The sequence below is a fragment of the Malus domestica genome, chromosome 17, assembly GCF_042453785.1.
Source record: "Malus domestica chromosome 17, GDT2T_hap1".
Taxonomy (NCBI): domain Eukaryota; kingdom Viridiplantae; phylum Streptophyta; class Magnoliopsida; order Rosales; family Rosaceae; genus Malus; species Malus domestica.
In genome coordinates, this window is record NC_091677.1 from 28,760,420 (window position 1) to 28,787,500 (window position 27,081).

The 27,081-nt window shown below is 36.2% G+C and overlaps 6 protein-coding genes across 8 annotated transcripts in view; 4 read left to right on the plus strand and 2 right to left on the minus strand.

Moving 5' to 3' along the window:
- Positions 1-362: 362 nt before the first annotated feature.
- On the minus strand, positions 363-4,986 carry LOC103405639 (nuclear cap-binding protein subunit 2-like). The gene is made up of 9 exons (XM_008344660.4): positions 4,776-4,986; positions 4,443-4,529; positions 4,072-4,295; positions 3,502-3,640; positions 3,391-3,424; positions 2,223-2,333; positions 1,329-1,382; positions 1,102-1,208; positions 363-843 (listed from the first exon to the last, which is right to left on the minus strand). The coding sequence occupies exons 2-9, from the start codon at positions 4,458-4,460 to the stop codon at positions 772-774; spliced, it is 759 nt and encodes a 252-aa protein (XP_008342882.3). The 5' UTR covers positions 4,461-4,529; positions 4,776-4,986; the 3' UTR covers positions 363-771.
- A 732-nt stretch (positions 4,987-5,718) lies between these two features.
- LOC103405638 (pentatricopeptide repeat-containing protein At2g13420, mitochondrial-like) lies at positions 5,719-9,310 on the plus strand. Of its 2 annotated transcripts, none has more exons than XM_008344658.4 (2): positions 5,719-6,020; positions 6,862-9,310. In XM_008344658.4, the coding sequence occupies exon 2, from the start codon at positions 6,965-6,967 to the stop codon at positions 8,540-8,542; it is 1,578 nt and encodes a 525-aa protein (XP_008342880.3). In that variant the 5' UTR covers positions 5,719-6,020; positions 6,862-6,964; the 3' UTR covers positions 8,543-9,310. The 2 variants fall into 2 exon arrangements, with proteins under 2 accessions (XP_008342880.3, XP_008342881.3); XM_008344659.4 differs by having other exon boundaries at positions 5,728-6,094.
- A 475-nt stretch (positions 9,311-9,785) lies between these two features.
- On the plus strand, positions 9,786-11,743 carry LOC103405637 (DNA-directed RNA polymerases II, IV and V subunit 6A-like). The gene is made up of 5 exons (XM_008344657.4): positions 9,786-10,025; positions 10,325-10,500; positions 10,591-10,642; positions 11,318-11,385; positions 11,483-11,743. Exons 1-5 carry the CDS (start codon positions 9,957-9,959, stop codon positions 11,550-11,552), a joined length of 435 nt encoding a protein of 144 aa, XP_008342879.1. The 5' UTR covers positions 9,786-9,956; the 3' UTR covers positions 11,553-11,743.
- Positions 11,744-13,771: 2,028 nt separating this feature from the next.
- Positions 13,772-17,817, plus strand: LOC103405636 (tyrosine aminotransferase). The gene is made up of 8 exons (XM_070817141.1): positions 13,772-14,102; positions 14,990-15,329; positions 15,563-15,781; positions 15,906-15,965; positions 16,121-16,276; positions 16,375-16,468; positions 16,686-16,988; positions 17,655-17,817. The coding sequence occupies exons 1-7, from the start codon at positions 13,819-13,821 to the stop codon at positions 16,802-16,804; spliced, it is 1,272 nt and encodes a 423-aa protein (XP_070673242.1). The 5' UTR covers positions 13,772-13,818; the 3' UTR covers positions 16,805-16,988; positions 17,655-17,817.
- Positions 17,818-19,804: 1,987 nt separating this feature from the next.
- Positions 19,805-25,247, minus strand: LOC103426156 (probable aminotransferase TAT2). Of its 2 annotated transcripts, XM_070817142.1 has the most exons (7): positions 24,747-25,247; positions 22,161-22,500; positions 21,654-21,872; positions 21,300-21,359; positions 20,657-20,812; positions 20,460-20,553; positions 19,805-20,055 (listed from the first exon to the last, which is right to left on the minus strand). In XM_070817142.1, exons 1-7 carry the CDS (start codon positions 25,037-25,039, stop codon positions 19,937-19,939), a joined length of 1,281 nt encoding a protein of 426 aa, XP_070673243.1. In that variant the 5' UTR covers positions 25,040-25,247; the 3' UTR covers positions 19,805-19,936. The 2 variants fall into 2 exon arrangements, with proteins under 2 accessions (XP_070673243.1, XP_070673244.1); XM_070817143.1 differs by lacking the exon at positions 21,654-21,872 and having other exon boundaries at positions 24,747-25,246.
- A 1,549-nt stretch (positions 25,248-26,796) lies between these two features.
- The window catches only part of LOC103405711 (reticulon-like protein B17), a 14,362-nt gene continuing 14,077 nt past the window's right edge, over positions 26,797-27,081 (plus strand). Inside the window, 1 exon segment of the mRNA XM_070817144.1 lies at positions 26,797-27,081. This exon segment is cut by the window's right edge and continues 501 nt beyond it. Coding sequence (XP_070673245.1) covers positions 27,060-27,081 — 22 coding nt within the window. The 5' untranslated portion in view covers positions 26,797-27,059.

Sequence of the window (27,081 nt, forward strand, 5' to 3'; positions counted from 1 at the left end):
CCAGGCTCCACGGGCCACGGCATTGAAGTCCCAACTCTTAATAGGGGGAGGCCATAACCTCATTTCTCAATGGGAAAACCAGATTAAGATTTGAGCATTAGTTTTGTAAGTTAATCTCTCTCTTAGCGAAAGTCATTGATTGATGTCCTTGAACGTAGAAAGAACATTGTCGAACCCCTTATATCTTGGCGTTCTCGTGTTCGCTCTCCGGCACACACTCCACATCCCGGGATGGATACCCGTTCGACGACATCCCTTACATGTTCACTGGCGACCAAAACCCGCTGATCTACGATTGACTCCCAACCTTCTCCGGTAAACTTTGCTCAAACCGGAAGGATCTATCAAGAAAGATCTTTCACTGACTTGGAATAATAAATCATTCGAGAATCGAGACTAGACATCGAAAACTAGCAATAGCAGCCAAAGTAACAGGTACATGAAATAATAATCATTTGAGGCTAGATATCGAAAAAAAACTGTAGCTTTTCGGAATGACTAGTGAAATGTTCAAGTAGAATGCTCATTCTCAATCTCCTTATCTCGAGCGTAATCGAATCCACGCAAATACTAACATATATGTAATTGATTCCTCTCCTGTGCACGACTAAGTGCAAAAACTAGGCCTTCAAGAAATGCAATCTACAAAAGATGATCATGTCTTCAAGTTGTCTGGGGCAGAATTAAGTTAACATTCCGATTTGGACACCGTTGAATTCTATCTGCCGTAAAGTGTCAGTCCACTGATCAATCCCTGGCTGTGGATTCTGATTAAGCTTGCCGCTTTTGCTCATCTTCATCGTCATCTGAGTCACCACTCTCACGAAACCGTGGATTTTTCTCCTGTTGCAGCAAATAAAAAATATATAAATTAAAACGCCCGTCTTTATACTTTTTGGTTTCAATAGTGAATGTACAATTGCCCCCGCGTTGCCATTTCAACGAAAGAGAGGAAACAGGTACATCAATGAACATGTGAACTGGAACTCTTTCGGTCATAGAGACGATGTTACATTGCATGGCAAACAGGTTGGCAATTGCAAATACCATATAAAATAAGAGAATTCAAAACAAATTGGGACGTGAGTCGTTAGAAATTACTGGTCTAGATTCGTGATCGGAGTTCTTCCGCGATTCATAATCCGAGTTTCTCTTTGAGTCGTCATATGATTGGCGGTCATCATCTCGGTAGCGCTTCCTAGGATAATCTGCTTTGGCAAAGTATCAAATTAAATCAGTTGTTTAAAAGAGTGGTAAAACAAAAACCGGCAGAAACGACTGCACAAATCTAGTACACCAATCATACAAATATTTTTAATAATAGATACCTCTACGAGGTCGATGAGTACCCCCATGATTCGGACCTCCACCATGTCTACCATCTGAACCATTTAAAACTCAAAAGCGTTAAAAGAGGAACTCTATCATGTTTATTAATACACTAGATTAAACTCTAACTTACACCACCATAGCAAACATTATGTATCTCAACAGGCTCACTACTAAAAGTTTGTTGTCCCTTCAGATAATTGCATTCAATCCTGATGCAATGCATGAAGTTACAGGTTCTATTTGCAGTCGTGACACACAGATCAGTAATTCTTCCACCCCACCCAAATTCCACCTCACTTCTGTTTTGCAATATGAATCCAATGTCTATAATTTCAAGCACTAAGTTTTCCTTTGAACCTTACTTTTTGCTGGCTATTCAAATTTTCCGAATACGAGACACCAAAATGATAGAGAAATGAGACATATTTCAATAATGGAGTGACTTTTCGATCATGTCTGCACTAGTGAATAGGTAATAATTGAGTGAATTTGGAGTCATTAAAGTGGCAATGCCCAGACTATTCTAATCAGTAGTGGTTGGAGACAACTGGGGTGCGTTGCCTATTCCTATAGCTCACAACGCAATGATAAGTTGTTTGACCTAAAATGGCTTCTACAAGACATTTCAGCTTATAAAGCTAAGAAATTTCCCGTTAGGTTAGGTCCGCTCTCCATCTGGAGGATGCTTAGCTGCACCATTTCAGGTTAGGTCCTTTCCTAAGGATGCAGTTGTCAGTACGCATTACGCAGTGCACCTGCAATCAACCTACTCTAAAATCCTAATGCAATTATAAAAGCAAAGACAACCACTCAAGCAAAATATCCTAATCCCTTGAACTATACATGCAGTTTAAAGCTAGAAATAGATCAAATAGTTTCAAGTAACTTACATTGAGGTGGCATGACTGGTGGGAAAGAGCCCAATGATCCAGTTCCATAATCAACAAGTGTTCTTTGAGCTTCCAACTCTTTTTGAACTAACTTACCATATCCACCTCTACGTATAGCATATTAAGGAAACAAAGGACAACGTTTTTTTTCATCTCGTATTCGATAATGTAGACTAAATATCCATCACCTGCTTTAAATTTTGAAAGTGCTGTACTTTTTAAATAGAAAATGCTTCACAACCAGAAAGTGAACAGAAACGCCACAAGTCAAATAAAAAAAAGGGCACTCAGAGCAACTCAAACACATGAACCAGAATGATTTTGAAGTTAATAGCATAAATTAATTCTAAGCACATCATAAGAAAAGAAAAAGAGAAGTGGTTTACTCGGACTGAATGTCACATAAAATTTAAGCCGCAAAGACCTACACAGTTTATATCTTCTTTCTGCAACTCTAACAAAGTGGGATCAATAGATTAAACGGTTACTTGGGTGACAAATAAAAATATGTAGATAAGCTTTACAAAAAAATAAAATAAGAAAATAGCTGCTAGAGAATACATAAAGATAAAAAAAAAACATATAGTAGAGGGGGAAAAGGTATATACTTGATGTCCATCCACAAAAGAATTGTGAAACCAAACAGTAATTACAATAGATATAGCTACAACGGGAGATAGGTTGACCGAGTTAAAATGTTCTAATTTGGAAAAGTTAAGACGACATGCGTCCATAAATTTACGGCAGCATAGTAGTGCCATAAAGTACCCATTGATGAACTAATATCCATCGCATTCATAATCTAAAATTAAGTAGGTACAGGGGCACAGGAAAGCACAATCTACAAGAATTTATCCACCCAGTAAATAGTCTCTAAGTAGAATATATAGCCCTTCACAGTTTTAAAGCATATACAACATGCTCTACCTACCACTCCTTACAATTCTTAAGTTTGTGAAACAGAAACCATGATAGAAAAATAACTTGAATAGAAATTGAATGCAAAGGGAAACGCGTATATAAGTTTAGCATGGACAATCTAACTAGATTTGCTAGAAAAATAAAAACTTGGCACCATTTTTAATCTCAGAGGAATGAGCAACACTATGATCTATAAACCATACTAAAGAAAGCTTTTCCAGACATTCCAAACTAATCAAAAGGATATCAGGATCATAATCAGTACGATACTCATCGCGCACCTGCAAAACAGAGAAGATAAAATCAAAACAATCAGAATGGTACATTTTTCCCAAGACAAGAAGGCAGAGTAATAAACCTGTCCACCACTTCGCCCACGACCCCATTGCCTTCCCTCTTGAAATCCCCAATCAAAATCCACACGAATAGGGCGATCATCCAGAATAGTCCCGCTAATATACTTTACGGCATCCTCAGTATCCTCTCGAGAATAGTATCTGTTAATAAATGCATACGGATTAAGCATCTAACTCTCAGAAAGGGGGAAAATGTGCCTTTTACTAATTCTCAACATACAGGACCAAGTTACATGCTACACATATCTTGACAAACACTGCTAAGAAATGATAAACTTCTGAAGCATCACACAATCAATTTAAATCATAACATATGACGAGCTTCTAATGATAAAACAAAAGATCAGACAATTTGGGGCAGGTACAATGTGCACTTCGACAAAATATGATGGTTGACACTTGCTAGCCATAGTCTAAGCAACAACAGGAATGGGGGTGGGAGTACCGCCTCTCTTTACCACAACCTCAGGTAACTGACGCCAATCAGTTAATTTGAAATTGTCTCTTAATAACCCCTAAACTTTTTCCTTACAAGACATTAACAATATGAAGAAGAAGGAATGAAGTCTTACAGGACAAAACAAAAACCACAAGGCGTTTTCGTGTTCTTATCCAAGCCCATAATTATCTTCTTGATTTCCCCAGCGCGAGAGAAGAGCTCGTAAACTTGCTCTTCTGTCGTATAGAAGGACATATTTCCAATGTAAACCGTTGTCGATGCCAAGAGCGCTTGTTCAAATTCCTCCTGTGACCCCGGAAACCTTCTATCCCGGTACTGGGAAAGCTTTGATTGGTCCTAATGACAAAACAAAAAGACGCTAAACGCTGAACAACAAGTTCAAAAAAAAACGCGTGAAACAGCCTAGGACATAATATGGCAAACGCTATCTAATACAAGCGCCAAATTTAAAGTCACCCGAATGAGATGGAGCAATTTATTTACCTTAAACAACGAAGCCATGGCGGTCTGTAACCGAGGGCAAACCAGTGAGGTAAAATTTGAAGAACAAGTTGCGGAGTTTTATCAAATCTGTAAAACAAGTTGATTGAAGCAATTTCAAAGCATAATACTTTAGGTCGGAGCATTAAATACTAAAATTGGACGTAGAAAGAAAGAAGAATATGAATTACAAAGCTCAGTCCAATACAATGCAGACTCAGAAATTCAGAATTACAAAGCTCGCTCCAAAATTGCATTAAATACTAGACACAGTGGTAGATTTAAGAACAATCCCAATTCCCAGGTGGAGAGAAAGAGAGAGGAGAGAGGAAGTACCCAGGAAGAGGAAGGGGGAGCTTTGGCCTCGCTAGCTCGGGAGAGTTGAGGAGTGTAGACGGAGGAGGACTCGAGGTCGAGGAGGAGGAGGACGACGAGGTGGATTCCCAAGTCCCTTCTTTCAACTTGATTTAGAGCTTCGGGTGGATTCCCAAGTTCCGGACCGGGTCTGGGTCGGCAGCTTCTTTATCATTTCCCTCATTATATTTTGATTTTTCTCTTTTTGGACTTCACCTAAATATGAATACAAAAATATAAACAAAAGAGAAGTGTAAACACTGTTGATTTGGTTTTTGATTTTACAAACGTAGCGGTAGTATATTACATTATTAGTTGTTAAATTAGGAAGACCGATGTAGATCGAACTTGCACCAAGTACATAAAAATTTAAGTGAATTTTCTCTAATTTTATAAAATTTTCACTTTTTGATTTTTATTTTTTTAAATAAAATTAATTACTCGGTATCAAAGTTCTAATAGATGCTAGTAGGATAGCAGGCTGGGGCCTAGAGTCTAGGTGGCTAGGCGGGGTCTAGGCGGATTTAAGTAGACCCATTATATTTCGTGTAAATAAGTGTCGATTTATACTTAAAATATATATAATTTCATCATAAACTACAAAATAGAATGACATATGTATTATGAAGTGTGCATAATGAAAACATTGAGGAACAAACATATAATGTGTGTGCATTTAAGTATTTAACAAGTCTCTTACAATTTATTAAAAAAATAAAATGCAAATTGAAGTTATCTATTTTCTGTTTAAATGAGTTGCAATTTAGACGGTTTTCTTAATTTTCAAATACCTATGTATTAATCGGAACGGTGGCCAGCCACCTAGCATATAGGCGAGAATATTTAGAACAATGCTCGGTATTTATCTCAAAATTACTGAATAAAATTCAGATTTTTCCAAAGAAGTGAACATTAAAGATCAAAAGCCAAAAACTCAAAATTGAAAAACATCAAACGAATCCCAAAAACGATGTCGTCCGCTACCAAAAAGAAAGAAAAAAAGAAAAGAAAAATTGATGGCCTCGTCTTCGCCGTCCGCGTCGACTAACCATGGCGGTGCTCCTCAGTCTGTCTGTGTAACTAGAGCTTCGACGACAGGGTCGTGGTCGTCATTCTGGGCTTGCTTCCACTCCACTTGGAGAAAGCTGACCCAAATAATTTGAAGGGGAACTCGTCACGTTGAAGCAAATTGCAGAGCTAGAGCAGGGAACAAACAACGCCGTTTGGGTGTGTTTGGCGTATCAGTGTTTTTGTCGCTTTTTTCTTATTAGTTTTGGAATTGATCTATAATTCTTGCTTAGGTAATTTATCTTACTTAATTTCAAGTTTCATTTGTACCTTAATTTCATTTTAGATTGGGGATTTTCAATTTGGGGGGTTAAGTTTTAGGGTTAGGAACTTAGGAATTGGGGTTTAATTTGTTTTAGGGGTGAAATCAAGTTTTGCATTAGGACCTTTGCATAATCCCTTCTCAAAAGTTAATTGCATTATCCTTTCCTTCAATACAAACACATGTTTTAGAGCTTTTACAGTACCAGTCGAGGCGGCACCAGCTAATTGGGTGGTAATGAATTTTTGGTAGGTTTGATTGGCAGATGTGGGACATGAGAATGTTAGACCACCATCCCAGTGGCGATGGTATTAGCCGAAGAATTCGAACTTTGATATGGTGAAAAGCAAACAGGTTGCAATGCAAAGAGAGTAGTGAGAGAACCTTGTGAAAAAAATAGCAACATAAAAGATGGAAAAATGAACTTATGACGTAATGTTTTTCGAGGGTATTCTTATTTAGGACGATCTGTGTCACGTTTGGTTGTCTGGTTTATAGCTGTGGCATCTTAAAATTTTGGTGAGTAAAGATCAGCTTGGCAGCTGAGTATTTAAGTTATGCATTTTATCTTTTACAATCGAAAACGTAAGCTAGGTCCAACAGTTTAGCATTTTTCATAGGAACTATGCCATGGAGATGGAGCTTCATAAATTATACGTGTTCCTATATGACTATCGGTATTCTCTTACTGGAAGTGGGATAAATTAATTTGTTGATTTGTTTCTTTTACATTGGCAGGTGTTGCATCCGTAGAAAGTGTACTCAATTTGCTCAGCTGGCTGATAATTTTATTCATTACCCAACTGGTAGGAAGGTAGATTTATCTTTGTAAGGACTAAGGATGATTTTTTCAGCACAAAGTCGCTCTTGCTCGTCCTTGCGTTGTTTCCAGTTATTCTCCTCTCTTGGTAGTTTCCATTCAGTTCAAATCCGTCGTTCCTGCTCTTCATTCCCCAACCTTAATGACCCAAATGGAGACACAAAGGACGCTAATGATGCTGAGTTGATATCGAAAATCCTTGTCCACCACCATAATCCCTTCCACGCTATGGAGTCCTCTCTCCAACTCCACGGTATTACTCTCTCCTCCCAACTCGTCCACCACACCCTCCTCCGTCTCACCAATAATTCCAAGATTGCCCTTGCCTTCTTCCACTATGCCAAGTCCCTCCCCAACCCTCCTGTCACCACTGCCTCCTTCAACCTGCTCATTGACATCCTTGCCAAGGTCCGTCAGTATGACGTCGCTTGGCAGCTCATTGTTGAAATGGACAACTTCAACCTCACTCCCACTGCCACCACATTTCTTACCCTAATTCGCCGATTGATCTCCTCTGGCCTCACCCGCCAAGCCGTTCGGGCCTTTGACGACATTGAAACCTTCGTCCAAACCAAGCCCAGTAGCCAAGATTTTTGCTTTTTGCTTGATACCCTTTGCAAATACGGTCATGTTAAGGTTGCAACAGAAGTTTTTAACAAAAAGAAGCATGAGTTTGTCCCTGATGTCAAAATGTACACTGTTTTGATCTATGGGTGGTGTAAGATTGGTCGTTTCGATATGGCAGAGAGATTCTTGAGGGATATGATTGAGCATAGTATTGAGCCCAATGTCGTTACATATAATGTCTTCTTGAATGGTATTTGTAGGCGTGCGAGTTTGCACCCTCAGGAAAGGTTTGAGAAGACGATAAGGAATGCAGAGACGGTGTTTGAGGAAATGTGGAAGAGAGGGATTGAGCCCGATGTCACTAGTTTTTCGATTGTGCTTCATGTTTATAGCCGGGCACATAAGCCCGAGTTGTCGCTTGATAAGCTGAAGCTGATGAGGGAGAGAGGGATATTCCCCACAGTGGAAACTTACACTTCAGTTGTAAAGTGTCTTTGCTCGTGCGGGAGACTTGAGGATGCAGAGGAGTTGCTTGGTGAGATGGTGAGAAGTGGGGTTAGTCCATGTGCAGCTACGTATAATTGTTTCTTCAAAGAGTACAGGGGGAGAAAGAACGGGGAAGGTGCTTTGAAGTTGTACAGGAAGATGAAGGAGGATGGTTTGTGCGTGCCCAGTATGCACACTTATAACATATTGGTGGGAATGCTTTTGGAATTGAATCGAATGGAGATTGTGAAAGAAATATGGAATGATATGAAAGAGAGTGGGGTGGGACCAGATTTGGATTCGTATACTATGTTGATTCATGGGTTATGTGCAAAACAGAAGTGGAGGGAGGCTTGTCAGTTCTTTGTGGAGATGATAGAGAAGGGTCTTCTTCCTCAGAAGATTACTTTTGAGACACTCTACAAAGGGTTGATACAATCTGATATGTTGAGAACTTGGCGAAGATTGAAGAAGAAACTCGATGAAGAGTCTATTTCGTTTGGATCAGAGTTCCAAAAGTATCACCTTAAGCCATTTAGGAGATGATATTCCATCTGCAGGCAACTGTAGGATGCATGCAGTGAGCATCTGCATTTTGTTTTCAAGAGATATTGCTGTGCCTTTGGCAGAGAGTCACATTCAACCTCAATCATTTCGTGCCTTTCATTCCAAGCGTTGATTAATTCTCTATAATGATGCAGTAAATGAGATGCTTGCAGTTTCTTGTATTTCTACATGGCCTTACAGATTAACTTTCTGGGATCTGCGCAACCCTCTGAACCGATCCTGGCAGAGTTTCTTGGCTTGACTACCTCTCAAGATGTGTGGCGGGATCTCAAGAAAAAAATTTCATCCGCAGATTATGACTCGGGCACTCCATCTCAAACTTCAACTTCAAACCATCGACATGGGCAACTCTAGCATCTGTGATTACCTTGACAAGATCAAAACACTTGCAGATCCCCTCGCAGCCATTCAGAATCATGTCTCGGATTCTGAGCTTGTTCGCTTCACTCTCGCCGGTTTGGGTGATGGTTATGAATCTTTTACGAGGTTCATCCCTACACGATCAGTCCTTCCAACGTTTGATCAACTTCACGCACTCTTACTGAACCAAGAATATCGACTTCATCAGCTTCACTCTCAGGCTCAAACTGCGCCTCGAGGAAATTGCGGTCTTGGAATTTTTCGTGGTTGTGGACCTTGTGGTTGTTCCTGTCTATTTTAGTGCATGCTGAAGAAGGATAGATAACAATGTACTCATACAAACAAAGCTTCTTATTTGAATAAAATGATGAGTTCTTTTGTACTTAACACCGGTTTATTGTTTACTTAATTTCTTTTCATACTTAGTGGGAAAAAATGCATCTTAATCCCAATTCGTCCTTTATTTTGTCTTTCTAAACACCAAGCCCTAATCCGCCCTCATAACGGTGACCATAATCGGAATTGCCTAATCCGGCCTTACAACGGTGACCATAATCGAAACTAATGATGTGAGCATTTCTGCTCGTCAATCGAGGCTCAGTCTTATCAACGACGACGGAATGATTGGTGGACGACATCATAATCAGAATCGTTCATTCTCTTTATTATCATCTAAAGATCATACCTGCAAAAAATTATTCAGTTTAAGATCGTTTAGTTATCCATTTGTGTAAAACGAACCAACCGTTTGAGTAACAAGTAGGATCCACATAATAAACCGTTCATTTTTGTGTGACTCATGAATTGTTAAAAATTTCACGGTGAACCGTCCATTAAATGTAATATTTTTACATCTATCATCGTTGACCGTATAGGTATTTTATTGACCTACTTAAAATTCTGATATAATAAGGTCGAAGTCCCTTCCTCCGCTTTTGAAAGACGCCTCCAGCTGCTTCTGCTGCTTCTGCTGCTGCTGCTGCTGCTGCTTCTTCTTCTTTCTCCAGCGGCACATAGAAATCACCAAGTAACCATGGCGGACGAAGATTACAACGATATGGACATCGGGTACGAGGATGAGCCAGTAGAGCCAGAGATTGAGGTAACGATCTTACTTTAATTTTGTCTCTTGCTTCTTTCAATTTTATGATGATTGCTGTTAAAATCTCTGATTAACAAATTGACTGGATTCATAGTTTGTATTTTATTGAAAAAATTAAAGAAATAAATTTGAAGTTGCGATATAGTAATACAGTCTGGTGGTATTTAGGGTTTAGGGTCCTAGGTTTTAGGTTTGAATCTCATGGATTGTGAATTCGATACCAATTTATTTCCCACTTTTAGTGTAAATATCGTTGCATAAAAAATAAATTTGAAGAAGAATAATTGGGTAATGGACAGGAAGGCGCAGAGGAGGTAGAGGATGCGGAGAATGCTAACGATGATCTTCCAGGCGATGCCATTGAAGTTGATGACAAAGAAGAAGAAGCACCGGTGGAACGACCGCGAAGAACATCCAAATTTATGACCAAATATGAACGTGCTAGAATATTGGGTACTCGTGCTGTGCAGATCAGGTATATTTCTATTCAGTTTCAATTTTGAATCTTTGTTGTTGATTGATTTGAATTGGAAATTGATTGAGATTGTATGGTTTGGATGAGCAGCATGAATGCCCCTGTGATGGTTGAGTTGCAGGGTGAGACTGACCCGCTTGAGGTAACATTTTCCTGCACCTATATTTATGCTCGAATACTGGAATCGATCGATGCCTAGAAAGTAGAACTGTTACCATGTTAACCTGCTGCTTCACTTTGACGTGCACAAAACAAGTGCTTGTGTATTGGATGGTTAACCTGCTCTATTACATGCACAGAACAAGTGCTTGCATATTGGATTTTTGTTCCGCTATTGTTTTCTTCCACATTCCTCTAAAACAACTCGTTTTTATAAATTAAGAGTTAAAATCGAAGAACAGCCAAACCTTATAGTATCTTATTGTACCATGTGCCATTGTGTGACTAACGGAAAATGGCCAGAAATGGTGTGTTGTTGTGACTTGTGACAATGTGCATGTTATCTTGATATAGCATCTAATTGCACTTTACTTTGATGTTCAGTTTTTCTCTTTCTACTTTTGGCTTTCTTTGCTTCTACAGAAAGCTGATCCCTGTCTTTCTGGATAATATTAGGATACCATCCTCCCTATATCATGTTAAGAATGATTTTCCATAGAACATAAGAAAACATATTAGTTATTTCTTTAAGCGGCAAAAGAAATTATGTTATCTAATCGGACTTGTGAGAGCTCCAATTGTTTAGTAATGTAATGATACAATACATAGGGTTCCCTTACACTACACTGGTATGACCTCGTATGTTATGATGGTGTAGATTGCTATGAAGGAGCTTCGTGAGCGGAAGGTGCCCTTCACCATTCGCCGCTACCTGCCTGATGGAAGGTGCGGTTTTGATTTTAGTTTATCTTCATTCTAAGCATTGTATTTTTGCTTTCGCATGTGTTTTAGAAACGTTTTAATCGGGTCTGAAAATTTTCAGTTACGAAGATTGGGGTGTAGATGAGTTGATTGTGGAAGACTCGTGGAAGAGGCAGGTGGGAGGTGAATGATCATCATCTATGCATGAAAAATGGTTTCCGATGTCGGTATTTTATCTATAAATTTCCCGTGAAGATCTGCTTCTGTTGACTTGTAACATTTTACCTATAAACTTACATGCTACGAGACCTTTTCTATCTGTCATTTGTAAATGTTTTGATGTACTGTTGAGGACATAGAAATTTAAGTATGTTTTAAGGAAGTTGAGGACATTCTTCTTTTAAAGATTATCCATGCCAAATCGGCTGAATCGAGATGCCAGATCATGAATTAGTAACTGCATCCAATCTTCAAAAAATCCCAATCGTTTCGAACTCTCTTTTTGGAATGGATTTTTTATAGAATCCCCATGAATAGGATTAAACCTTATTCAATGGTATTTACATGAAATTCCTCTTTCTTATTCTTAAACAAGTCCCCATGAGGGCTTAGTTGATCCACGATTTATATTTCGTCCTTCGTTTCTTTTTTGTTTCGGAACAACTCTCATTTACCGTTAAAATTAACACAGAAATTTGACATGATTTGAGCAAAGTAAACAAAAAAATAGTCGGACTGGACTTGGCAAGATGTACCCGACCCTTAAACACGATCACAAAACCGTCGAAAATTACGGTTTTAGGTCATACCTGATCGAGTCGGGTTGATAATGGTTGGATCCGTTAATTAACCTTGGACAGTACCAATTTATCTCTACGCTTTGTAATTGTTTGTGCTAATGTTTAGGTTTCTTAATTATTGCTTCTTCCTCTCGCTAGTTTTCATTCATCAACACAAACAAATACAAACCAAGATAATAATCGACACAACACAAGCACAAACATGTAAATGCCACTAATACCTATCTGTCACCAAAATAATAATCGACACAACAAACTTTTACCGGCCACCACACTGGTCATTGCTAAAGAGAAAAGACAACATAATATCATCGTAAAGGAGCAAGATCACATCAAGTCTAAGGAAGGGCAACCATGCATTTCTTAATCATCCTCATGACCAAGACAACATTTTTGACTTCGCTAAATATAAAAATCAATTAAGAAGCTCCCAATGGCCTGCAAATTAAACCAATATTAATAACTAAGTGTAATAAATCAATTGCTCCCGGTTGTTGTTCAATCCATTTCAAAACAAGAATTTTTTATCATTATGATTTGATCAATCATTTTTCTATAGTTAAGGTGAAGAACTAAATCAAGGATAAAAAATTTGTGTGTTTTCTAAGTATGGGATATTTCAGACTTTTTAACCATTAGATCTTAATATTTGTATTATTAATTAAAGATGTAACAGTTAAAAACATAGAATATTTGGTACTTCCGATTTTCATAGAAAATTTCAAACCAAAATCCTCTTTCTTTATCAAAATACTTTTTAGAAACTCAAAATTCTATTTATCGTTAATTCAATCACCGTTAACACTATTTTCATTTTCTTACTGATTAATACAATAGAATTTTACAACATAATTTTCTTGTATTACTTCTTTTGAAATATATACATATACAATCCTTGTTCAATACAGGGTAATTTTCTTGTATTACTTCTAAAAAAGGATTCCTAGTATTTAAAGTATCTTACATTCTTTTTTCCCTAACATTGACTCACGATTAACAAATACATCCAACATGTGTTGCAAGCGGTTTGATAGGAACAGAAAAATGGAATCAAACATAGTATGTTTTGTACTTTTGTGCCAAGGAGGAATCACACCTTTGGTCTGTGTCACGAACGAATTAATTATTGAATTCATGTGGCAAGTGCTAGAACGACGTAGTCAAAATAATTTCGAGAAGACATATTTATTTTATAGGTAATGCTACACAAATTATATAATATGTGGTTAATATGAATGAGCACGTTTATTAATGTTTAAATTATAATTCAATCATCATTTTTCATGTCATTTAGTTTATAAAATTTGATCTACGAATGAAGTCTTCCTAATATTATTTTTTTTATACAACATTATTTATATTAAAATATTATAAAAATAAATTGATATTAAATTTGCAGCATAAGATATTTAAATTTAACATGTTTCATTTACAAATAGGGGTGTGCTATCCATATATCCCTTTTTACTTCTTACACATCCCTTTATTAATTTATGTCCGTTGATCATCTTTAATTCATCCGATCCGACGGTCGAAAACTAAAAAGGTGCGAAAGAAATACAAAAGAATGGGTAGATATCACACTCATATAAATAAATAACAGACATTGAGTACATACCTCAAATTCACAAACCCCCACCAACCATTAACGATCGAAATGGTGGAGAAAGAGTCGAAGAAGAAGTGGAATTTTGAGGGGAATTTCCATGGAGAGCAAAAAACGGCATCACCACCAATCACAGTTCGAGGAATCCTGTACATGATAATGCGAAGTCTCAACAAAGATGACGACAGGCCAATCATTCCTCTTGGTCACGGTGACCCCTCCGCCTTCCCATGCTTCCGAACTAGTGCTGCAGCTGAAGACGCCGTCGTCGACGCCCTTCGCTCCGCCCGCTATAACTCTTACTCTCCCACCGTTGGTATTCTACCGGCAAGAAGGTATATACACAAGTCAACTTTGATAACAATTTCTGCAACCTAATTTTTTTTTTTTTTTGTTTAAAGTTCTAATTCTATGAAGCTTTGTTGCGTCTAGATTAAGCCTGTCAAACTGGTCGTGTTTGCCATTTTTGTTTTATATCGATATCTCAATATATCGTGTTGTGTTAAACTCGTTATCTTAATGATTCTTAATAAGTTATCCGATATTGACGATTCGTGTTATTTCTTGTCGGATTAACGGGTCACAAGAAGTTATCATACCTAATTCCTAGATCTGTCAAACGAATATTGGGGGTCTCATCGTTGGTTATTGTGTGTTTGAAAATTAATCAAAATTAATCAAATTTAGGCGCTTGTCGGGTTAACAGTTTGAACTTTGGAGTCCAATAGTTGTTTAACCGTGTAATTTAATCAAATTTAGTACCGGCGATGATTTTATAAAAAGTGGATATAAAAAAAAGCTGAGCTCAAAAAGATGTTTGGTAAATATTTAAAAACAACTTATTTTCATAGTTTTAGGTGAAAAAACAGCTAAAAAGGTAAAACAGTAAAAATGAGCTTATTCTCAAAGCACAGCAGAAACAATTTTTTTTTCAAAGCACAATAATACCAAACCAGCAGTCGCAACATATTTTGTGTTTGAAACCTCAAATCTTAACTTGATTCCCACATGAAGGTTTACGCTGCACCTGAGGGAGAGTGATACCTTGATATGTATTGATGATCTCTGATTTGGCCTAATTACAAGTAGTTACATAATTTATACGTATTTCGTTCTGTCACGTATACATGATGTGTTTATTTATACACTTGTTCAAGTAACATTTCAAATTAATTAGTACGTACTCTCGTTACTAAATTGATGCCGGAAATGCAACGTTCAGGGCCATTGCTGGTTACCTCTCCCATGATCTCCCGTACAACCTATCACCGGACGATGTTTATCTTACAGTTGGATGTTCAAATGCGATTGAAGTCATCATAGAAGCTCTTGCACGTCCGGGTGCCAACATTTTGATTCCGAGGCCAGGCTTCCCTTACTATGATGTTCGGGCGGCCTGTTCCAATCTCGAAGTCCGTCATTATGATCTCCTTCCGGACAAGGGCTGGGAGGTTGATCTCGAAGCTGTTGAAGCACTTTCGGATGAAAATACTGTTGCCATGGTGATCATCAATCCTGGCAATCCTTGTGGAAATGTACACTCACCTCAACACTTGGAGAAGGTTGGTTAATTGCTCTAACGCGAACTACTAATTGTTCGGTTTTTCTTGCTAATCTAAGGATTCTAGTCCTAATGTGTGTATACATCAAGGTAATTTGTGTTTCGTATACCACATCTCTAGTTATAAGGTTCAGGCTCCCAACAAATACACCAGTGAGACGGTTCATAATGTGGTTTGAAATAAAGGTTTTAACTAAAAGATAATTACTAGTTTTGATTTTGGTGGAGTTCTAGATTGCGGAGAAGGCGAGGAAGCTTGGGATTCTGGTAATTGCTGATGAAGTTTATGAGCAGATTACTTTTGGAAGTACCAACTTTGTGCCAATGGCGGCATTTGCAGCTACTGTGCCAGTTATTACGCTTGGTTCTATATCGAAGAGATGGATCGTACCTGGTTGGCGACTTGGTTGGCTTGTCACCTGTGATCCCACTGCCACTCTTAAAAATTCTGGGGTCTCTCTCTCTCTCTCTCTCTGTATATATACCTGTGTGTGTGTGTGTGTGTGTGTATCATGTTGTTGGAATATATATCCCGTAATTAATCAAATCTCTGTTTTTGCTTTGTTCTTGACCTCAGCTAAATGAGCGCATAACGGCGTGTCTTGAAGTTACAACTGATCCTGCAACCTTCGTCCAGGTTTTGTAAATCAAGTTGCTCTTTTTTTGCTTGCTTGGTTATTTACAGTTTATGAGCCGAATAACCAAAGCTCAAGATCGGATCATTTTTCTAACAAGCGTAGTATCTTGTTAAACCGAGCTCAAACTGTAAAATGTGAGTTATTATGCATGCAGGCAGCAATTCCTCAAATTCTAGAGAAGACCAAAGAGGAGTTCTATTCAAACATAATTGCGATTTTAAGACGTTGCGCGGACATATGTTTTGATAGACTTCAGGAAATCCCCTGCATTACTTGCCCAAGCAAACCAGAGGGTTCCATGTTTCTAATGGTAAGGGCATTACACAAATATGTGCGCGCGAGCGTGAGCGCTCACGCGTGTGTTTTTATGCCTTTGATTCGTAAAAGATGTGAAATATTGTGATGCAGGTGAAGCTAAACCTCGAATTATTGGATGACATTGGTGATGATATGGAGTTTTGCATTAAACTTGCCGAAGAGGAATCTGTTGTCGTTTTACCTGGTAAGAATCAAAACTCACTAGCATGCATCAAAATCGAACACCGGATTTCAATCTCTCTTACCTGCAACAACACACCAAATCGAAGAATGTCAAAACACATCATTTCAGCACTTGATCAAACAGTCAGAGATCAACTACAAGGACTCAAATTTGAATCATATGTTGAAGATTGCACATAAACTTCGCTGTAATTCCTCGCGGTTAACATTATTTGCAGGGGTGGCTGTGGGAATGAAGAACTGGTTGCGCGTAACCTTCGCTTGCGATCATTCATGTCTCGAAGATGGCCTTGGCCGGATGAAAGCCTTCTACCAACGGCATGCCAAGAAACATTAGTTAACTTGTTGATGGCGGTGATCAACAACTTCTCGTTGGATCCCATGCTCCGTTCGAAACTTCAAATGCTGGCTCTACCTTGAATAAATGAAGATCGATAGTTCCGAAAATTAATCTATTAGCCAGTAGTGTAATACGTATAAACAAAATAAAATCGAGGGTGGTCGGAGATCAGTAACTTCGCGTTCGATCTGCCTCTCTCATTGCTCCATCCATCTCTAGAAGATTAAAAAAGGGGTGTGATATCCATACACCCCATTTTACTTCTCACACACCCTTTTAATTTTCGGCCGTCGGATCAGATCAATTAAAGAAGATCAACGGACATAAATTAACAAGGGGTGTGTGAGAAGTAATTTGGGGTGTGTGGATAGCACACCCTTTAAAAAACATGTACTATTGATAAATTATGCAACTTAAATCTAAATTATTTGTACGGCATATTCAATGGATTTAGAGAATTTATCATATAAAGCCAAAATTTACCCTTCGATTTAAAAAATATTTAGTTTTTATAAAAAATATCGATTATAATAAAAAAATGTACTTGAATAAACTTAAATGCCTAAAAAATTAGAACCAAATTACACTACACCAAAAATTCTTGAAGTTCCCATACCATTTGGTTGTCGCCGGAAAAAAAACTAACTTTACTGCTGAAAAGTAGGTTTCAACAACACCATGGAAACATGGACGGAGGGAGGTAAGGTCCAGTGGGGGCACACGCCCCCTCTCATCCTTATTATTATTATTTTTTATATTACAAATTATTCAATTAATCATTCTCATTTTTTTTTGTTTTATATATTATTTAATTAATCATATTAAAATAGTGAAAATCCTCTTTTAGTTTTTAAATGCCCTTCCGTCTTGTATATTTTTCTCACGTACTAATGTCTAAACCTTGTTGAGTTGCATGTATTTGATTAATTAGTACAAATGAGCATTGGATTGTCAACAATTAAAGATAAAATTAGACAATAGAGTAATAAAATTAGGTATTTTGTAATTAATTTTTTCAGCATTTGTAAAAGAACTAGCTTTATTTGTCCAAAAAAGGAGGTCAAATTTTTTAAGATGCCTTCTCTTAGTTAAATTTCTGGCTTCGTCCTACGTAGAAATATCTAAAATACTAACAATAGTAACCCTGCCTCTTTCATGGGTTGTAATTCCAACCTTGCAATATGAGTTATCATTGATGCGGGTTTGCGTAATTCTCTTTCCCACCAAAGCTGAAGCAAATTCTTGGAATCCAGTTGCCGACAATTTTTCCGGTGATAAGCCATAGAATTCAGTTGCTCTGCATGCGGTATGGGTGGGTATTGGATCAAAGGGAGCTTTATTTCTTTGCTAGGCTTAAAAAAAAATATATATGATCAGAATTAATAGGTTCATATACACCGGTAACAATTTTTACCCAATGAATCCAGATCCATTCATCAGCCTGCAAAAGTTTCATACTTTGTTGTTGGTGAATGAATCAGCACAATTTCATACTTCAAATTTTGGCTATTTATGATAAATACTCATGGATTTAAAGAAGTATGGCTCATTCACTTGTAAGGGAGATGTCTTAGGTTCGATTATCGTCAAATGCGAATTTGAACTAAATTATTGTTAACCCATTTTGAAGCTCACCATCTCCCTCTTAGTGTAGATAATATCGTTTGTTAAAAAAAAAAAAAGTAAGGCTCATTCATAACTGCTTCTTTAAAAACACTTTTACATGACTAGTTTGGAGTTGTGTTTTTTTCAAGCTACTTAATAAAAGCATATGAGTGTTTGGTATACTATAGTGTTAAAAGTGCTTTTAGCAAAAAAAAAAATGGTGATAAGATTGTCAAAATGAAAGTTTCATTAATATGGTATTGTTCACATGCCTCCAATAAAAAATAAATTTTTTTTTTTTTAGAAGAATGTGTAGAGCTACCTCTGCTTTCTATTTTGGACCCATAATTTTTGTTCAGTTACCAAACACAATTAAGACCCTAACCTTTTTATGAAGCTGCTTTAAAAAAATTAAGCAACACCAAATCAGCCTTAGAAGGACTTCTAGAGTAAAAGCACTTCTATTAGAAGCGCATTGAAATTTTTAATAAAAAATCAAGTGTTTCTTCCAGAAAACACTTTTCAAGTGATATTTTTAACAAGCACTTCTATTTTTTTTTCTGCCAAACATGATCAGAAGCATTTTTAGTTATGAAGCACTTTCAAACATGTATAAGTATATAATGAATTAATATTGAATAAAATATATGTTATAGAGAAAATAATCGCAAGTCACAAACAGAACACTCATTTCTAAATTCACATTTTGATTTCAGCCCCTAATCAACCTAATTGTTAGAATAAAACTTTATATGTTTAAATAGTTTGATCAAAGTCCCTAGCATCATTTAAGAGATTTAACTCATGCATTTATGCATTCAATATCCCACAAATTATGAAATTTAAACAAATCCAAATAATATTATTACAAATATAACAATTACTTAAAAATCAATAATAGAGTAATTTGCTCTTCACATAGTTCTAGCAAAAAAAAAAAAAAATGTACCCACGTATTATTAATAGAGTGCAAGTAATAACTATTGATATGTTTTAAAACATAAAATAAACACATATAATTAGCATGGTTATGTTCATAAAAAAAATATTGGTACAAATTAAATTAAAAATATGGGTACATATTAAAATTCAAAACTATGGGTACAAATTAAATTGAAAATATGGGTACATATTAAAATTCAAAATTATGGGTACAAATTAAAACTAAAAAGAATATTGATATAAATGAAAAAACGGATACAAATTATAAATAGAAATATATGAAAAAAAAATACTAAAAAGTTTGTATTTGAAATGATTAATAAAAAATTTTAAATTGACATATAATGACTTGTAAATAATTTAATATTCAAATAATGACATGAAGAAAAGTCAAGGAACCTCAATAAAAAATGAAAAAGAAATAAGATTTTAATTAATGAGAAGAAGAAATAAAAAATAATAACGTAATTTATTTTGTATTTTATTTATAAAATGTAACATTTGGAGATCGTATGTGAAAGTTGCCGATTAGCATCTGAGCACCATACACTTGGTTTGACAGTGAATATAAAAGAAGACATGTTAGAGCTTCTTGGCATGCCTTTGGTGGAAGGCTTTTATCCTCTTAAATCCATCTTCAAGTACTGAAAGCTCCACAGCAAAAGTAATGCGGACCCAATCTTTCAGTCCAACCGTGACCCCTGAAAACCATGGGTTTTGATTCATGACTAATATTAATTTCATTTATCGTGGACTTACGTGCCGCCTTTGGTATACGAGGATTAGATTGGAATAGATAAGTTATTAAGGTATGTCAACTTGAAGGTAAGAGATGGATTAGAACGGAGAAGTGTTTTTCATTCTAATCCTCTTCTAATTCTCTCGAAATGTAAAATCATTCTCTTCTACATTCAATATACCTTGAATTTAAAGGGTTATCCATTCCAATCGAACCCTTTATACCAAACAAGGCCACAATTATATTGATTATAAAACGATTATTTTCTAGAGAAATTGTTAATTGCAAATTAAAACATCAATATACAGTTTGTTATGTTGTTAGATGGCGAATATTATGGTGTGTAAGGTCTTTAATTATTTTTACCTGGAAGAACAATCACCGACTCCTCTTTGGCCAACTTAAGACAAAACTGTATATCATCATCAATGTCTTCAAGTGCTGATAGATTTAGCTTTACCTGTTAATTACGATTAAGAATAATTATCACTGGTTTTAGCTAATGCATGTTTGGATTAACAAGTTTAATCTCGCACAAAACAAAGGCTTTAGATAATCCTTACCAATACAACCATAGATCCTTGTGGTTTGTTTGGGCAAGTAAGGCATGGAATTTCCTTCACCATTTCGTATAAAAGATCTGCGGCTTCTCTCAAAAGGCCAATTATGTTAGAGAAAAACACATCTTTTGTTCTCTCAAACATTTGAGGTATAGCTCCCTGAAAATGATAATCAATAGTTAATAAAAATATTACACTTAATATGAACGATGATTTTCCAATGCAATCAAGTTGAAACATAATAAATTTGCGTTGACAGTGTAATATGAGGTCCACAACGTAAACACCAGCCTTGCTACAATAATAAAATGTCATTAGGCGTAAGTTTAGACCGTAAACTTTGACTATAGTAGTACTTTACTTTTCCTATAACTCAAACATTGAATGTTAATGTCATGTCATAATCGTTGAGCATGAAGATAGACAGTTTAAAAGTGAATAACAATGATGAGTGATTCTATGACGTCCACTAATAATTTTATTAAAACAAAGAGTACAAATACATTTTTATGCGTACGTAACCTAAAATTTCCCAAAATTATCTAAAGAAAAAGTTTGAAGCTATGTAAGTATTTATGCAAACATGCATGCGTACATACGGATGTATTATGTATAAATGTATGCATGCATGCATGTATATAGGTACCTGAATGAATGTTGCTGGGTCAGTAGTGATGTCGAGATAGTTGTTAAGTGTCTCCACAATCTGCAATTGAAAACATCAATACCACATACCTATTTAGTTTAGAAATATGACAAATAAGAACAGTTTTTTTATCACGGATTCCGTTCTACTGTAACAAAAACGATCTCTTATATATTTCATTGTTTTCCCCTTTTTGCTATGGTAAAACGAGATCCGCGCTGAAAACGAGCTCGTATATATATACTTATATATGCGTCAATGAAGCTACTTTACCGCTCACAGAAATAACAGCATAAGAAAAATATAGGTTAAAGCAAAAATATATAAACACAGACAAAACACCAGTTTGAGTACCCCAGTTTTTTCAAAGATGCCATTGGGATCATTTTTGACAATCCAGCCAAGTTTCCAACCAGGAACAATCCATGTCTTTGATACAGAGCCAAGCGTAATAACTGGTACGATGGAACTAAACTTTCCCATAGGTACAAAAGGGTTGCTGCCGAAAGCTAGATGCCCGTAAACTTCATCCGAAATTACGAAGATGCCAAGTTTGTTTGCTGTTTCTGCAATCTATTAATTTTGACAAGCACAATGTTCATTAGAACTTAGTACAAATTCGTTTTGATTAAACACTCCATCGAAAAGATGACGTCAATCTGAGCCCTACAACTCATGCTAATTGGCCTAATGATCGGTAAGTAGTTTAAATATGTCGTCAAACAAATGCTTATGTTGTTCAATTGTGACGTTCCAATCAAGTCGATCAATGGTCTATAGCAACATATATAAAGCAGTATGACAAGACAACATTTTCATAGATTAAAATTGATCGAGCAAGTTATATATGTGCACGTATACCTTTTTCAAATGCTGAGAAGTGAAGACATTTCCACAGGGATTGCTAGGATTGATGATAACCATAGCGGCAGTGTTGTGATCTGCAAGAGATTCAACAGAATCAAGATCCACCTCCCAGCCCTTTTCAGGAAGAAGATCGAAATGGCGTACTTCGAGGTGGTCAAACGCTGCGCGAGCTTCGTACTGAGGGTAACCAGGCCTTGGAAGAAGAATGTTGGCACCAGGACGTGCAAGAACAGATACTATGATTTCAATGGCTTGGGTACAACCAGCAGTGAGATATACATCATTCGCCGATAACTTGTTTGGTTGGTCACGAGAGAGATATTCTGCAATAGCCCTTTTGAGCGGGAATTACAAAAATTTCATTAGATTTTTTATTCAACAAGAAGATTAAAAAAGAACCACCACATACTGAAACAGAATGTCAAATATACGAAGTGTTTGGTTCGGTACATGTTCGCGATACTAAAAATATTTTCTACACTACTAATATTATCAAAATTAATAAGGGATCGTTTAATAACATTACAATTCTGTATTTTAATTTCATTTTTCATAACATTCAAAAAAAGTATACGTGAAAAAACGAGGAATGGAGAGAGATGAAAGGAGGTGGTGAGACAGAAGTGGGAGTGCTACTTTGGATGTGCTTTTAAAATGACTGAAAACGTTTTTAGAAAAAATGTTTTTGGGTTCCAAAAACAGTTTAAGTGCTTTCTACAAGAAGCATCAGTTATATGCTTCTTCCAGGAAGCAGTTTAAGTGTTTTTCCAAGATTTACTAACATTTTTACTAAGGATTGTTTCCAAAAATATTTTCACCAAAAACTCTTTCAATCATTTTAAAAACATATCCAAACGATTATATGAAAACATTAATGTCAAATTGCAACATTGTTTGTCCAAGTGGCCGTCTCCAGATTTTGTTTCATTCTTATACTTTTGATTTTGTTTGCGATGTTTAGGGCTCATTTGATAAGTACTTTGATTTTGGAACTAATCATTTGTAAAACTGCAAGTTGATTTTAGAAAAGCACTTATGCTTTTAAAAACGATTTCAGTCATTTTAAAACATTTTCCGAACAAACTCTTATTCAAATCCCAAATTTCCCCCCCTCCAAAATTCAAAATGTTCAGCTCCACGGTATGACCCGAGATCTTGACCTTACATCATTAGGTATTCAGTCGATAATAAGATGTCATATGTTGAAAAATTAACATAAATCACTATTTTATTGGAAATTTTTACGAAAAACTTTTAGTATTTTTCACTTTAATGAAAAATTATATTTTTACACTAAAAAATTCAATCATAGTACTATTCACTTCACTTTTTATTTTGTTTTTATTGTTAAAACTCAAAATTTTCAAGTTTTGTTAATTAGTTTTCCTTATGTTATTAAAACGAAGCACGGCATCAATTGTAAACCCCTTTCACGAAACTTTGGAGTTGAAGTGATGAAATGCAAAGTACTACACGGGTCTCGTCTCCACCTTTGTCGTGAACATAGGTACAATTTAAAATGTACAACAAATCAAAACTCAATTTGATGGTGTCAAGTCATATATAAACTGTCATGTTCGATGTATTTTGTTACTATATGTGGGGTCACCACTCACGAGTGGCTGTCCCTGTCGTACTCCTATGTAATATGATTCCACATGTGACCTCCGGAGTGTGACAAAACATGCAAGTGGCTCATTGTTTGTTTTATTTATGATATTATTATTATTATATTGATATCACGTTCAAATTTTTTACCGTAAACATTGATATCACTTAATGTATTAAACTCATGAATAATATGGGTGCTATTTACATCCTAAATTACTTCTCACACATCCTTATTAATTTTTATTCGTTGATCTTCTTCAATTCATTCTATTCGACGATCGAAAATTAGAAGGATATGTGAGAAGTAAAATTGAATGTTTGGATATAACACCCCGAATAACATATTGATATTATATTTAAATTTTGCTGTCAAAATTATGATTCTTATACAAGTTTAATATATTAGTATCACACTTATATTTTTAGGCTTAGTGTGCAAGTAAGTTCTATAAAAATGAAACTATTATATACATAGGATGAAAATTCTCTCTCTTTTCTTTTTCCCTCAATTTTTCCTTCTCATCCTCTCACGGTTATTTTTTCTCTTTCCTTTCTCTAAAAAGATGAAAAAACAAAATGAAATCTTGAACGTTAAAAAATGAGAGATAACAAAAGGAAATAAGAAAAAAAAAGGAAAGAGAATCCTTATATATTAGCAATTAGCACCAAATCACCAACTACTTGTAAATATAAAACTGGAGTCTCCTAAACAAGCCAAATAGCAAACAGAACCCCCCCCCCCCTTTTTTTTTATGTATTTTTCTAATGCAGATATTTTTTCTGATTTTCTGTGTTTACAAGTAAAGTTTGTAAACATGGAAATGGTGCCATTGAATTTCTTAATATTGGCTAGAAATACATGCAAATATGAGAAAGGAAATTAAAATAAAAGCAAAACGAACGGAAGAAAATGAAGCAGCAAATTAAACTTCCAGTAAGACTAAACTAAACAAGTGCATACAAACATACCTTCTTGCAGGAATAACACCGCCGGTAGGACAGTAAGAGTTGAACTTGAAGGAATGGAGGGCATCTGCGACGGCGTCAACAGCCGCCGGAGTGGTCCAAAACGATGGGAATTCAGTGGGGTCCCCGCGGCCAAGCATAATGGTGGGCCGTTGATCATCACCAGCTGGGTTCCTGAGATTTTTCATTAACATCGTGAGAGCTCCTCGGACGGAGATCGACGCCGTGTTCAGTTCTTCGTTCCCTCGGAACTGCCATTTCTTCTGCCAACCATTCTCCACACCCTCCATCTCCATGCCCTAGCTAACTTTTATGTTGGTAGCTGTTGGGCTTATAGCTCTGTAAGTGAAGGATGATAACACTCTACAACTCTCCACTATATACAATTCTCCATCTCCATTACTCTCCTTTAGAGAAAGTCTTAGGTCTAGCATCCGGACATGCGTGTCCGTGCGAATGTTAGACACAAAATCCTCTCATGGCCCACCACCACTTCTTTGTTCGAAATGCATCACTACCTCGTGTAATGATTATATCTAGGTCCGTCACACAAAAATTTCTCGACCTAAAAATTTAACACGTGTATAAAATAACTATGGTTAATCTTCCACGTAACAAGTCCCTTCGTAGTAGTTTCCAAAAAAAAAAAAGTCCCCTTGTAGCAGTAAATAACAAGTCTCTTGTGGTAGAGATTTCTTTTCAAGTGTCTTGGTATCCAAAAAAATATTTCGCGTATCATAATATAAGTGGAGAAACATGAAAAAATATATATTTCTCTTCCACTTGTATTAATGCATGTGAAGTATTGTTTGAATACTCGGTACTTGAAAAAATCTCCTTATGGTGACCTAGTTCGAGCTATGCTTAGTTTTCAGTACCCTCACTTCTCTTTTGCTGATCCCTCATTCCAATTGTTCCCCCGAAAAGGCATTCTATAATTTTTTTTTTTATTTCCCTAACTTTATTTATGTTGCCGATTTGAAGGACTTCGGTGCGATCTGATCATATGTTTTTGGCCAACTTAGGGCTGGTTTGGTATTGCTGTGCTTTGAAAAAAAGCTGCTGTGAGAATAAGCGGCTGTGCTGTGAGAATAAGCGGCTGTGAAATAAATCAGCAGAGTGTTTGGTAAACTTTTTTGTAAAAGTGCTTTTGGAAAAAAAAGCAGTCTAATAGTGGATCTTTTCATTAAAAAAGCACTGTAGCTTCGAGTGCTTTGAAAAAAAGCCAGTTTTCCAAAGCTACAAATAGCAGCTTCAGCTTTTTCCTTTGATTTCAGCTTATTCTCACAGCAGCTTCCAAAATAAGCCCTTTTTTTTCAGTTTACCAAACACCTAAAACCCTCACAGCTTTTTTTCATGGGTGCTTTTTTTTAAGCACCTCACTCCCAAACTAGGTCTTAGTCTGATGATGAAGGGTCATTGGAAATTGAAACTTCACCAAATTCTCCTTTTGTTCTACAGTTTCTTCAGTGGCGGCGGGGCTTCGATTCGTGGTAACAGTTATGTTTTAGGGTTTTGGTTGTCTTGGGTGTGCGGGCTCGGATGTAGGTTATACAAGATACTGGCGTCATGGATTTTTTTAGTTGTTAGTTTAGTCTTTTGAGTTGTTTTTACAATTATGTTGAAATTCGTGTCTAATACAAGTTTTTTTTATGCACTTTTAAAATTAATTTTATGTATATTGTTGTTTCATAAAAAACAAAACAATCTTCCTTATTAATTTGAATCTTTATGAGAGATAATACAATAAAATCAGGGAATTGTTATTAGCATTCTACAAATCTCATTTTACACTCCTTGCAAGTGTTTTTTTTTCTTTCTAACTATAGAAAATTTAAGGTGCAAAATGAGATTTTTGAAGTGTCAATAACAATTCCCTAAATTCATTAGAATCGAAATGGAGAAAGCTTGATTCGAATCATATTACAGAAAGTTTTTGATACATTTTATTTATAAAGAATTATTACATAAAATAATTCACTTAAATTGCAAAACGTGAAATAGTAATACAACGTAACATGGTACTGATAAAAAAAAGTGGCAAACAAAGACACGTTCATTTCCTCCCGTTGAAGGTCACGGCCCCACCATCCCCGCCGTTAAAATTCAAATGTCCCTAACGGCTACATTAGAGAGCTCAATCACCCCATTGCCATTTTCAAGAACCAAGAAGCAACCCAAACTCAAAACCCCGAAAAACCGAAAATCTTTTCCACAACCTCTTAATTAAACCTAGAAATCTTGCACTTGGAATTAAAACCCATAAATCCTTTGATCCCGAAACTGCTATCTTCCATTGAAACCCAATCTGATTTGATGGATTCAACGACATCAACGA

Excerpts from the sequence above, each read along its gene's own strand:
- LOC103405639 (XM_008344660.4), bottom strand. Across the intron at positions 3,641-4,071 it reads TGTGGTTTTTGTTTTGTCCT|ATACTATTCTCGAGAGGATA; the intron begins GTAAGACTTCAT and ends ATTTATTAACAG. Across the intron at positions 2,334-3,390 it reads TCGTACTGATTATGATCCTG|GTAGAGGTGGATATGGTAAG; the intron begins ATATCCTTTTGA and ends AATATGCTATAC.
- LOC103405638 (XM_008344658.4), top strand. The coding sequence starts at position 6,965 with ATGATTTTTTCAGCACAAAGTCGCTCTTGCTCGTCCTTGCGTTGTTTC.
- LOC103405637 (XM_008344657.4), top strand. The coding sequence starts at position 9,957 with ATGGCGGACGAAGATTACAACGATATGGACATCGGGTACGAGGATGAG. Across the intron at positions 10,026-10,324 it reads CAGTAGAGCCAGAGATTGAG|GAAGGCGCAGAGGAGGTAGA; the intron begins GTAACGATCTTA and ends GGTAATGGACAG. Across the intron at positions 10,501-10,590 it reads ACTCGTGCTGTGCAGATCAG|CATGAATGCCCCTGTGATGG; the intron begins GTATATTTCTAT and ends TTGGATGAGCAG.
- LOC103405636 (XM_070817141.1), top strand. The coding sequence starts at position 13,819 with ATGGTGGAGAAAGAGTCGAAGAAGAAGTGGAATTTTGAGGGGAATTTC. Across the intron at positions 15,966-16,120 it reads ATCCTGCAACCTTCGTCCAG|GCAGCAATTCCTCAAATTCT; the intron begins GTTTTGTAAATC and ends TTATGCATGCAG. Across the intron at positions 16,469-16,685 it reads ATCTGTTGTCGTTTTACCTG|GGGTGGCTGTGGGAATGAAG; the intron begins GTAAGAATCAAA and ends CATTATTTGCAG.
- LOC103426156 (XM_070817142.1), bottom strand. The coding sequence starts at position 25,039 with ATGGAGATGGAGGGTGTGGAGAATGGTTGGCAGAAGAAATGGCAGTTC. Across the intron at positions 21,873-22,160 it reads CTTCTCAGCATTTGAAAAAG|ATTGCAGAAACAGCAAACAA; the intron begins GTATACGTGCAC and ends CAAAATTAATAG. Across the intron at positions 20,056-20,459 it reads GTCGGTGATTGTTCTTCCAG|GGGTCACGGTTGGACTGAAA; the intron begins GTAAAAATAATT and ends CATGGTTTTCAG.